Here is a 12702-nt window from a genome sequence, read left to right on the forward strand (position 1 = left end):
AGAAAATAATAATTTGATGTTCTATTTGAAATTATATGCAAGAACTGTTCAATACTGGAAGCTGAGGAGCTGGAGATGAAGAAAGCTAGGGAACTGCATTTATTAGAGGCTGAAGTCACCCAGCAGTCCTTAGAGGAATCACAGTGGTCTCTGTACTTGCAATGGACTTCTGGCTCTAGGGATAACAGAAACAAAAGGAGCTCGGACTGTTAAAAGGGAAGGAGAATGATGGCTCAGGAGAAGCAGTGGGAAGGTGAAAAAGAACTCCTTTCTTCTTCCGTATCATGTGTCTACAATCAAGCAAACATCTGGGCCTTTCTTTTGAGTTGGCAAATACAATATATGTCCCTTGATTTGGGGAATAAGGCTTAAGAAAAATACTGTAAGATTGTGAATTTATATCCCTTCCCTATTTTCCTATTTAGGCTAAGATTTGGCAAATGGACTAGATTATCAACATACTATGAAGATGAGCAAATTTCCTATCTTTTTCTCCAGTCAGTGATTAAGAACACTAGCAGAGGGTGAGTAAAGTAGGGTGAATATCCTCCTAGAAGGAAATGAGGGTAAAGTTAAAAGTAAAGAATCAAAAGAGAAAGGGGAAAAAAACTACAAAGAGAACCCTCTTCACAATTCCAACAGTTCAGTCAATTCTTACTCTAGAAGGAAAAGAGTGGGTAAGCAAAATGGGTACAGAAATGCAAGTATTACTTTACAAAGGTGATAAGGAATGCAAAACACTAACTGAACTGTTCTCTCAAAAGAGAACGCTACATCCAAAGGAGCAGTAAAGGCTAGAGAGTCAAGTGACTGCGGAACCTTCTCTTATCAGGCCTAATCCTCCTCTTTTCTGCCTACCCACAACCTGGCACTAATCGTAACACATCTACACAATCAGAAATCCTCAGATCAGTTTGCTCCCCCCACTCCTCCACCTCCTGTTGTGCCCACACAAGTCTCAACTGGAGATACCTGATGTTATCTCATGAGCATGTGGCTGATTTCAGAGGCCTCTAAATGTCTATATGAGTTCCAAATTGTTTTTACCGTCAAAACTTGACTTTCTGTTCTCCTTCATACCCATTATCACCACTGAATGCCTGATCCTTAATTTTCCCCAAGTTCTGTGTGTAGTCCAAATACCTCTATTAGATATAAGTGAGTAGGTTACATTTATATTACAATGAACAAAACCGTGAAAGAGATTCCATCTATAAATAACTCACTTGGGTTAAAAGAAAATGTTACATACACAATCTCTCAAACTAGTTGTATTATTTTATTAGTTCAACAAAAGAGTCTGTAAACAAAAGGCCCATATTTTGGTAGCCCTTGAATGAATATGGGAGCAGTCTGTAGATTTACTTCATCATTTTTCTACAATACTTATAAACTCCCCCTTTAAGCTCAAATTTCTAGTGAAAGAAAATTTTGCTTTTAAGCAAAACCTTTCATTCAGTCCACTACAAAGTTTTTCTTGATGCTTCCTCATTCCCAAGAGGCAGAACAGATTTAGATGATCAGTAGATGTTAATACTTAGAACTTTTACCAGAACCAAAACATCGTCTAAAATTTCTTTAATCATATTTCCTACTAAACCCTTCTAATTTACTCTTGAAAAACAGCAGTTCATCTTTTGTTTTTTAAGTGAATGTCCCTCTCTCTTAGTTATTTTTAATCTGTCCGATCCAGGAGAGATAACCATCAAAATTTAAAAAGATGAAGCAAGTACTTTAGGAAAGGTCAGGGAATACAGACAAAGAGTGGCTCTGAATTTTCTTTTTGACTATTTTCTAGTATATGTCAGTTACAGCTTTACCTTGAGATTATGTTTTTTTAAGTATGTACCCACTCGGATTTATATCACAATTATACACAGAGATGACACAGCAAAAGTTAAAACAGCATATAATACATGACCTTCATTTACTCCATATGACCACCAATACTAATTTAATATTATTTGACATTTTAAGCACTCACCAATATCCACTAAATTACTTAACTAGAATTTCAATTTCCCATAAACTAAAAACCTCATCTGCTCCTGAGCAACCATGTCATTGGTTTGCATCTGAGAAGGCTGTTTATTTCTAGATGAGTGGAGATAAAAGGAAGCTCTAGAGTAAAAGCTGAAGGTAAAAAACTAAGAAAATTTCCCAATTTCTCATGAATCACGTTGACACTGTAATTTCAACACTCTGAAATAAAATTCCAAAGATCAGATTCACCTTATTTAACTACAAACACTAAAAACCATTTCAGAATAAAAAACAGTATCACTTCTAATTTTTTACATCCTTGATCCTCCCAATTAGTTGCAATAATTTAGACCATCGGAAAATCCTAGAGACTTAATTAAAAAAAAAAAATCGCAAACCACGAAATTAGGCCACTTTTGCAAGGGCAATAGAAATGACTTTTTTAGTATACAAAATGCATCATTAGTATTGTTCTCCCCCCCCCCCCCCGCCCAAGGAAAGCACAATTTTTAAAAATTAAGAAAGAAACATTTATCAAATTCCACATACCTGGTCATGATAGCTGGTACCAGAACTACTATTGGCTCCACAAGGTGCTTGTACTTGTGGAGGTCTTTCCACAGGGCAAGTAGGATCACTAAAGGAGGGAGAAACAGGGACAGCCGGGTGGGGAGTATGATGGTGGTGGTGATGATGCTGAAAATGGTGGCCATGCTGCTGAAAGCAACTTGTGTGTGGATGTCCTAATGCATGGTGATTCTGTGACGACCCTCCACATGGTGAGTGCTGGGGACAGCAGGAAGGTAACCTTGGCATTGCAGGAGGGCCAGCTTCTGTTACAGCACTAGATGCAGTTCTCCTTGAGTCATCTTGAAATAAACAGAAATGCACAGAACAATCAAATGATCAGGTATCACTGTGTAAATAATAGGTACTGTGTACAAGTAAATAAAGAGCTAAAGGAATGTTAATTAAATTCCAATCTCTGTAGGGGCACCTGGGTGGCTCAGTAGGTTGAGTGTCCAGCTGTGGCTCAGGTCATGAACTTGCAGTTCACAGGTTCAAGCCTCGCGTCAGGCTCTGCTGACAGCTTGGAGCCTGGAGCCTGCTTTGGATTCTGTGTCTCCCTCTCTCTCTGTACCTCTTTCTCTCTCTCTCTCTCAAAAATAAAAAAAACATTAAAAATTTTTTTTTAAAAATTCAAATCTCTGTAAATAAGAATATGATAGTACCACATTCTTAATATGCATATCATATAATTTCAGGCAGTGATCTTCAATGGGATTTTTCTGAAAGCCTAAATTCTTCAGAAGGCTCATATCTACCATGATATTTAAACATGGAAAGAGATCATCTTTTCCTAGGTCATAACAAATGATTAACTTTAAATTGAATTTAAAACATTCCAGGTGGCTCAGTCGGTTAGGTGTCTGACTCTTGATTTTGGCTCAAGCATGATCTCAGTTCGTGGGATCAAGCTCCAAGTCAAGCTCTACACTAACAGCATGGAGCCTGCTTGGAATTCTCTCTCTCCCTCTGTCCCTCCCCACCCCCACAAACTCTCTCAAAATAAATAAATGAACTTGCATGATTGTTTTTGGAAAAGGTTATGATCCTCTAAGTAGGAAACACTGGAGTCCTGATGATGCTCTCTGCCACATGCCCAGAGTTATTTTGAAGGTATGTTCTTCCATGCCAGAAGAACTACAAAAGTGCCCTGAGAAAGTCTACCCCAGTGCTTCAAACTCACCTAAAAAACAGCACCCTTTCCCCAAGCTGCATATTATGTGGAAACCATATAAAACAGATAAAATTGGAGATAAAAATTTTTACTTAAAATATAAAAATCAGAGAAGTGGGGAGCCTAGAGCCCTAGCCTTCCCCCTGCAAACATCAGCCTCTTCCATTCCCCGCCTGACTCCTAAGTCATCTCCTCAGAACCCTTAGGATTCTGGAGGACCACTGTTCTGGCTCTATTTCTAGAGTAACCAATACCAGGGATACCCTGCTCCTATTTGGCCCATAGAACCTAGCCAACCTCTTCTGGGTCAATTTTCCAATTTGGAATCTTCTAGTTACTCACAAACAATACGAAAATCCAACCCAAACTAGCTAAAATAATAAAGGGAATTTACAGGCTCACAAAAATGAATCTGGGTGGGGTGCTTCAGGCTCTGGTTGATATGTCTGATTGCAGCAAACCTCCCTGTAATTCTCCCAAGCCTGCCCTCTCATACATGTCCTAACCTGCCTTTCCTGATTCTCTTCTGGGCAAGGTCTGTGATCCAAACCCTGTTAGGGGTTAGTATCTCCATTCAAAATCTCTGTACATTGTTTTTCTCCAAGCTCCTAGTCTGTCCTATTTGGGCTAATTTCTTGTACTCTATTGTAAAGGTTCTTAATCTTAGAACTGTACTTCAGGAATCTGTGAACTTGGATAGGAAAAAAAATTTTTTTTTTTTTTTTTTTTGCCTTCCAGAATTAGCACTACCTTATTAGCATCAGTTGAAATGTTAAACATCACAAATAATTTGTAGCCAAAAAAAAAAAAAAAAAAAAAAAAGAGAGAGAGAGAGAGACAAAAAGAAGGTCAAGGTACCTTTTTCTTTTAATGTTTATTTATTCTGAGAGAGAGAGAAAGAGAGAAAGGAAGAACATGAGCGAGAGGAAGAGGGGCAGAGAGGGAGAGAGAATCCAAAGCAGGCTCTGCACCACAGCACAGAGCCCAACACGTGGCTCGATCCCATGAACCATGAGATTGTGACCTGAGCTGAAATCAAGAGTTGGACATTCAACTGACTGAGCCACTCAGGCGTCCCATGTGTTGTTTACTTTTATAACATAAATTATGGCAGATTCAAAGTCTGTTCCATAATTATGTCACTTTCATTCATTTGCATTCCATTTTCTTACATAATGTGGACAAAGTTACAACCAGCTTATCAGGAACAGACCATGATCAACAGGCTATCTTTGCTATGCTGAATCAAACATTAATTATTTTCTATATGGTGTAATATTTGTAGCAATAACTATTATGTAACTTTACTTCTGGCAACATTTTAAGCGTTTTATCTCAGCTTCCATGCCAAAACAGTGTACAAATGAGTATCATTTATTGTGTTACTTTATAAAAAAGGATTAAAACCTCTGGAACACTAAATCCATTCAGCGGGTAGACTAAATGACCTTCCAATTCAGATGCTTTTAATTTTCAAATCCGGTTATTTAAGGATTATGTGGAACTCTAAAATTTAGGAGAAGAGTGTATAACCAGAGCAAAAAAGATCTGTAGACTAGTAAGGCTGTGACTGAAGTGACAGGATATTTATTCGTTCAGAAAGAACTTGCCTTCATTGTCTTCAAATATTTCTAATATAAAAATCCGAGTGAGAGAAGAGGAAGCATAATGACTATAATATATTTACAGCTGAATACATATTTAAAGGGTCATATCACTAACAGTTCAGCCTCAAAAAGAAGACTGACCTTATGGTTCTACTTCTTAGGGTACAGTTTGGCTTCCCATTAAATTAGTAATCTATTTTCTTATAGTAGAGAGACTCTTTGTTGCCCAAACAGGCTAGGAATCCTAAGTAAAGGCAACTGAATCTCCTCTTGTTCGAGATTACTGACCAAGGAAAATTGCCATACATTAGAAGTGAAACACAAAGATCTAATCAAATAAAACACTTCCTTTTTATTAAAATCAGCCCACAGAGTGTCCTCTAAAACTGGCCAATAACAAACCTGCACCAGAGAAATAAATTCCACAGCTCAGTAACATCAAGCTGGTTAAAGTATTTTCTTGTAATTCTAGCAGGATTACTGAGATGTATTCATGCATTTATTCATTCATTTGGCAAGGCTTACACATACTAATGGCATGGTAAAGGATCTACAAAAGGCACTGGAAAATACAATGGTGAAAATGAAAGCCCTGGTCTTTAAAATAACTTGTGCTGTTGTCTACCTCTGTTGTTTTATCTCCAGCAACTAGAAATAGGCGTGCACAATGTAGGTGGCTCAATAAGCCCTTGCTAAATATAAGTTAGCCTCACAAGGGGAAAGAGGCATGATGGAGCTAAGTGCTAAGAAGAGAGTAACTTGATCTTTAGTCCTCAAGGAGATCACCATCAAGTATGGAAACAACGTAAGATTTAAATCAACCAGCATTATAACAGCAGCACTGGGTTCTAATATAGCACAGAGCAATGCTGCCCCCCAGGGAACATATGGTAACACCTGGGGACATTTTTGGTTGTCACAACTGGAGGGGAAGTGGTACTACTAGTATTTAGTAGGCAGAGGCCAAAAATGCTGCTAAATATCCTACAATGCACAAGAACACCTCCCCCCCACCCCCCAATACAAAGGACTGTACAACACAAAGACAATAACGTCAGGGTTCAGAAATTCTGGCAGAAAGGAAGAGTGCAGGCTCCAAACCAGACTTCCTAGGTTTGAATTCTTGCTCTACTACCATATAACCATAGGCAAGTAACTTCACCTGTAAAATGAGAGGAATAATAGAATCTGCCTTGTAAGTTATCACAAAAATCAGTTAATACAGATAAATCATGGACTAACATTATAAGCTCAACAGATGTTAGCTATTATTATCCACTAGAACGTTAGTTCTGTTAGGACAGAGAATTTATGTTTTGTTCCCAGTGCCTAGGACAGTGCCTGATTATTAGTGTGTAATCAATAAACACATCTGAATAAATGAATATATAAGATATGCATGCACGAAACAAGAACACATGGAAAAGCCAGACAAATGATGAGCTGCCTGGGCATGTTGAGTTTGAGGTGACTAAAGAATGGTCCAGAGGAGATGTCCAATAGGCAGCTGGATATAAAAGTTTAAAACAAAGAGAGGGCTCTGGAAACACAAAATGTAAGGTCACTGGCATACTGCACAAGGTAGTTGAAAACGTGCAGTTATGAGATGGGCCAGGGAAAAAGGATATGAACAAGGCTGTGGGAGAAAACAGAGATGAGATTACTGCCAGGTTTTTTAACATCATGTTTGTTTTAACAAGAGTCAGAAGCAAGTTAAAGGAAGGAGTTTAAGATACAGAAGACCCTTTTAAGTGCATACAGACTTGACACAAATGTACACATGCATACTAAGATCATGGAACCAATAAAGATGCTGAAGACATAGAGAAGATAACTGTTAAAGCAAGGTCAAGGACACAAGAAGGGACAAGAGGTAGAGGATGAATAAAGGGACTGGAAGGGATGGGAAAGAGTTAAAGGACCAGGAATTAGGAGAGAAGGATAGATATAAAGGTTTTCATGGAGGGCTGGAAGTTATGAGTGCTCAAGAACCTTCATTTACTTTTTATTTTTCCCTGGGGAAATCACAGTTTTGAGGAGAATGAGAAACTTTTGGAAGGCAGGAAGAAGGAAGGAGAAGAAGGACAGGGAATTAACTGAGATACATCACCCTATGGCAACTTATTACCAAAAGCCCAAGATTAGATTCCATAAATTTATGAGGCACCAATCTGCCTAGTTCTATGATTTTCACCAGTCCCATCTAAAAACCTCGATAGGAGTAGTTAGATGGCTTGAATGATTCAAGGTTGGAAATATACAAGAAGGTGCAAAGTAAAGAACAGAATCTAAAGAACTCTACAGAACAAGTTCTATAGAGTCTTAGCAGGAAATGAAGCCAGCAGAACTGAGTGCTCCTAATATAGTCTGAATATCTGTATGTACTTCTATCAGGTTTATACAGAAAACAATTTGGCCTGGAACAAGATTCCCCTAGTCCAGAGAAATACAACACAAACAAGTCTATCCCAAAGGTAATCATCAATATAGGTAAAATAGTATCATGAGAAAACCATTCAGGTAGTAATGTCATCACTATGTTAGATATAAAATGTGAATTCTGAGCAACAGGTCTTAAAAAATAAATAGAGATAAAAGCTTTGAGACAGAATTGAAATAAAGTTGGGACTGTGTCACATAAAACCTAGACAAGAGAGTACATAAAGCTACCAGGGGAAAGGAGTGAATGAGAAAAGTTCAAATCTTTGCCTCAAAGATTATTATTGACTTTGATGAAAGTATTTAACTTCCAGATGTCTTCATTTCTGAAATGGGAAGAGTTACATTAACAAGAAAGTTTTTAAGGATTAAATAATAATATATAAAACAATACAGAAGACACTCAGTATAGTACTTGGGAAAGAGTATACACTCAATAAATGAAATAAAAATTAGCCCATTTCATTTCTGCCTACATTTTTTTTTCAAAGAATATAGTATTTAAAAGACACTTTTGGGAAACCTCCTTGGATTCTGGTTTCCACTCTCAATTTCCCACAGAAGGGAGACCTAATCCAGCCACAAGCAATTTCCTGATCTATTCAATGTAACTTATGAGAATATTGTAAAAAGGAAGATACTATGAAAAGTAAAAAATAGGGTGCCTGGGTGGCTCAGTTGGTTAAGCATCCGACTTCAGCTCAGGTCATCATCTCCCGGCTTGTGAGTTCAAGCCCCACATCGGGCTCTGTGCTGACAGCTCAGAGCCTGGAGCCTGCTTCAGATTCTGTGTCTCCCTCTCACTCTGCCCCTCCCCAAAATAAGAGAGAATCTTATTTTGAGTCTCTCTCAAAAACAAACATTAAAAAAATAAAACTAAAAAATGATAGCATAAGGTGGTCTCATTATTAATGCTCATAGATATAGTCAATCTATGAGATACAGGGTCTATAATATCGCTGTTAATAAATGGTCAGCAAACTCCTATCTCTGTGCCATTGTCCAGGAAACAAAGAAGGCTAGCTTAATGCTCAGTTAAACATCTCATAGGAAAATCAATCAATCAATCAATCAATAAATAAACATCTCATAGGAGAAAGTACCAGAGGTATCATTGCTAACTGAAACATAGTAATGTGAGGTAAGAGCTGAAAACACTTAATGACATACAGGAATATCTTTGTGACCCTGGATTAGGAAATGGTTTCATAGATATGACATCAAAAGAACAAAAAACAAACAAAAAAAAAAGAAACTGAGAAAATGGATATCAAGCTTTTTTAAAAACCCCTATCCTCATTTTCAATTGTTTTTGAGGACATACTTAGGAGTCAGATTGTAGGTCATATGATAACTATGGTTTAACATTTTGAGGAACTGCCAAAGTGTTTTCCAAGGCAGCTGCACCATTTTACATTTCCACCAGATGTTCATTAGGGTTCCAATTCCTCTACATTCTTGTCAACACTGGCTATTTTCTGATTTCCTGTTCTTTGGTTGTTGTTGTTTTTTTGTTTTTGTTTTTTTTTGAGTAACAGACATCCTGATGAAGATAAAGTAATACTTCTCTGTGGTTTTGATTTGCATTTCTCTAATAACTAAGTATGCTGTTTTCATGTCCTTCTTGATTAACTGTGTATCTTCTTTGGAAAAATACCTACGCAAATTCTCTGCCCATTTTTAAACTAGGGTTATCTGTCTTTTAATTGTTGAGCTGTGTGAGTAAGCTCTTTATATATTCTGGATACTAGACCCTTATCAAATATATGATTTTCAAGTATTTTTCTTACACTCTGTAGGCTGTCTTTTCACTTTCTTTTTTTTTTTAATGTTCTTTCATTATTTCATTATATATTTTGCTATTTTTACATTGTTCATTTTGTCTTTTTGTTACCCCTTTTTTGGAGTCATGGTGGATATTGCAGAGACTCATAGTTTGATATATATTACAAATATTTTCTCTTGATTTTTAATTTTTGCTTACGTTATGTATCAGGACCTGTATTTTTTTTTTTCTTTTTAGAGAGCAAGTGGCCAGGAGGTGGGGAGAGGGAAAATGGGAGAAGGGGAGAGAGAGAATCTTAAGAAGGCTCCATGCCCAGCACATGAGTACAATGCCAGACTGTTTCATGACCCTGAGATCATGACCTGAGTCAAAATCAAGAGTTGGATGTGCAACCGACTGAGCCACTTAGGTGCCCTTGGCCCATATATTTTAAATTTTTATGCAGTCACTTCTGTCATTCTTTTCCTTTATTTTCCAGAGTTGTATTTATTTATTTATTTTTTAGTTTTATTTATTTTTAATTTACATCCAAGTTAGCATATATTGCAACAATGATTTCAAGAGTAGATTCCTTAATACCCCTTACCCATTTAGCCCACCCTCCCCCACAACCCCTCCAGGTAACCCTCTGTTCTCCATATTTAAGTCTCATATGTTTTGTCCCCCTCCCTGTTTTTAAATTATTTTTGTTTCCCTTCCCTTATGTCCATCTGTTTTGTATCTTAAAGTCCTCATATGAATGAAGTAATATAATATTTGTCTTTCTCTAATTTCGCTTAGCATAATACCCTCCAGTTCTATCCACGTAGTTGCAAATGGCAAGATTTCATTCTTTTTGATTGCCGAGTAATACTCCATTGTATATATACATACCACATCTTCTTTATCCATTCCTCCATTGATGGACATTTGGGCTCTTTCCATACTTTGGCTATTGTTCATAGTGCTGCTATAAACATTGGGGTGCATGTGTCCCTTCGAAACAGCATACCTGTATCCCGTGGATAAATACCTAGTAATGCAATTGCTGGGTCGTAGGGTAGTTCTATTTTTAATTTCTTGAGGAACCTCCATACTACTTTCCAGAGTGGCTGCACCAGTCTGCATTCCCACCAGCAGTGCAAAAGAGATCCTCTTTCTCCACATCCTCGCCAACATCTGTTGTTGCCTGAGTTGTTAATGTTAGCCATTCTGACAGGTACAAGGTAGTATCTCATTGTGGTTTTGATTTGTTTTTCCCTGATGATGAGTGACGTTGAGCATTTTTTCATGTGTTGGTTGGCCATGTGGATTTCTTCTTTGGAGAAGTGTCTATTCATGCCTCTTGCCCATTTCTTCACTGATTATTTGTTTTTTGGGTATTGAGTTTGAGAAGTTCTTTATAGATTTGTGGATACTAACCCTTTATCTGATATGTCATTTGCAAATATCTTCTCCCATTCCATTGGCTGCCTTTTAGTTTTGCTGATTGTTTCCTTCGCTGTGCAGTAGCTTTTTATCTTGATGAGGTCCCAGTAGTTCATTTTTGCTTTTGTTTCCCTTGCCTCTGGAGACACGTTGAGTAAGAAGTTGCTGTGGCCATGTCTTTTCACTTTCTTGATAATGTTTCTGATGTACAAAAGTTTTACATTCTGATGAAGTTCAATTTACCTATTTTTTCTTTTGTTGCTCTTATTTTTGGTCAGCCATTTCATTCTCACTGATCTCTTTCAGTTGAGCTATGACACTTTGGTAATATATAGCACACAAACTGAAATATGAAATCATAGTCTAATTCTAAAGACATTATTTTGCTCACATAGGATTTATTCTACAAATATGCTCTTGCTAATATAGCAACAAGAATACTTTTCCTAAAAAGAGTAATGAAAAATGGTGCTCCCCCACTTTATTACATACCTCCTATGGAAGTACCAGTCATGCTATTGCTTGTAAGAGTAGCTGAAGTCTCTGACACTGTGGGGGGTTGACTACCAGTGACAGCTGAAGCAGTATCAGAGGCCTGCTCAGAGGTAGATGGATTTGAATTGTTAATGGAAGTGCTTGTGGTTTGTGATTCCATTCTTGCAGAAGTGGTTGGTACTACAGTAGGTTCTGCAAAATACAAAATGTTTAATCAGCATTTCAAAATAGATCAGGTAATGGGTTATATTTTAATTCATGGTAACATTTTTATAATTATTAAACTTTAAAAGCTTTCATAAAGCTAGCATGCAACATTAAAATGACATGCTACTAAAATACAATTACTGCATTAAAAAAAATCAACATATATGCATATTCTAACATTCAGGTGATTACCACAGTCTTTTGGGTAACAATTATGTAAATTTTCTGATCACAAAGGAGAAAATGAGAAAAGGAAAGTAAAAGCCCCTTTACTATTTTCATATACATTGTCACAGGCTATCAGACCAGTATTACAAATTACACTTTCTCTGGTACAGAATGAATTCTAGAGTCAGACTGCATGGACACTACAGTCATAGATAAGTTACTTAAACACTCTCCATTTCCTCGTCTGTAGAACTGGGAAAGTACAGAATTTTCCTCACACAACTATTGTTAGGATGAACTGAGGTCACACATATAAAGCACTCTGTATAATGGTTTACATATAGGAACTACTGAAACATTAGCTATGATTTTTAACACTGTGTTCGTCTCTTTCTTACATGCCTTTTTCAAAAATTTGTTTGCAAATATTGATAATCATCAGTGCTTTCCAACAAAAGTAAAATTTTTGTAGAAAGTAAAAGAAATTTCAGGCAGATTTTTCTTTTTTTTCAAATTTATTTTTTAAATATACATCCAGGTTAGTTAGCATATAGTGCAACAATGATTTCAGGAGTAGATTCCTTAATGCCCCTTCCCTGTTTAGCACATCCCCCCTCCCACAACCCCTCCAGTAACCCTCTGTTTGTTCTCCATATTTAAGAGTCTCTTATGTTTTGTTCCCCTCCCTGTTTTTATTTTTGCTTCCCTTCCCTTATGTTCATCTGTTTTGTATCTTAAAGTCCTCATATGAGTGAAGTCATACGATGTTTGTCTCTTAATTTCACTTAGCTTAATACCCTCTAGTTCCATCCATGTAGTTGCAAATGGCAAGATTTCATTCTTTTTGATCAGGCAGACCTTAACTTATG

The 12702-nt window shown here is 37.0% G+C and overlaps 1 protein-coding gene across 10 annotated transcripts in view; it reads right to left on the reverse strand.

The window, feature by feature from the left end:
- RNF111 (ring finger protein 111) overlaps window positions 1-12702 on the reverse strand; it is a 126928-nt gene that overhangs the window by 18303 nt on the left and 95923 nt on the right. For all 10 annotated transcript variants that reach the window (XM_042941885.1, XM_042941892.1, XM_042941888.1 and 7 more), the window contains exons 5-6: window positions 11456-11650; window positions 2533-2852 (exon numbers count right to left, since the gene is read on the reverse strand). In XM_042941885.1, the coding sequence (XP_042797819.1) occupies window positions 2533-2852; window positions 11456-11650 (515 nt within the window). The remainder of the gene's footprint in view (window positions 1-2532; window positions 2853-11455; window positions 11651-12702) is intronic.

Source organism: Panthera leo, chromosome B3 (assembly GCF_018350215.1).
Source record: "Panthera leo isolate Ple1 chromosome B3, P.leo_Ple1_pat1.1, whole genome shotgun sequence".
NCBI lineage: Eukaryota > Metazoa > Chordata > Mammalia > Carnivora > Felidae > Panthera > Panthera leo.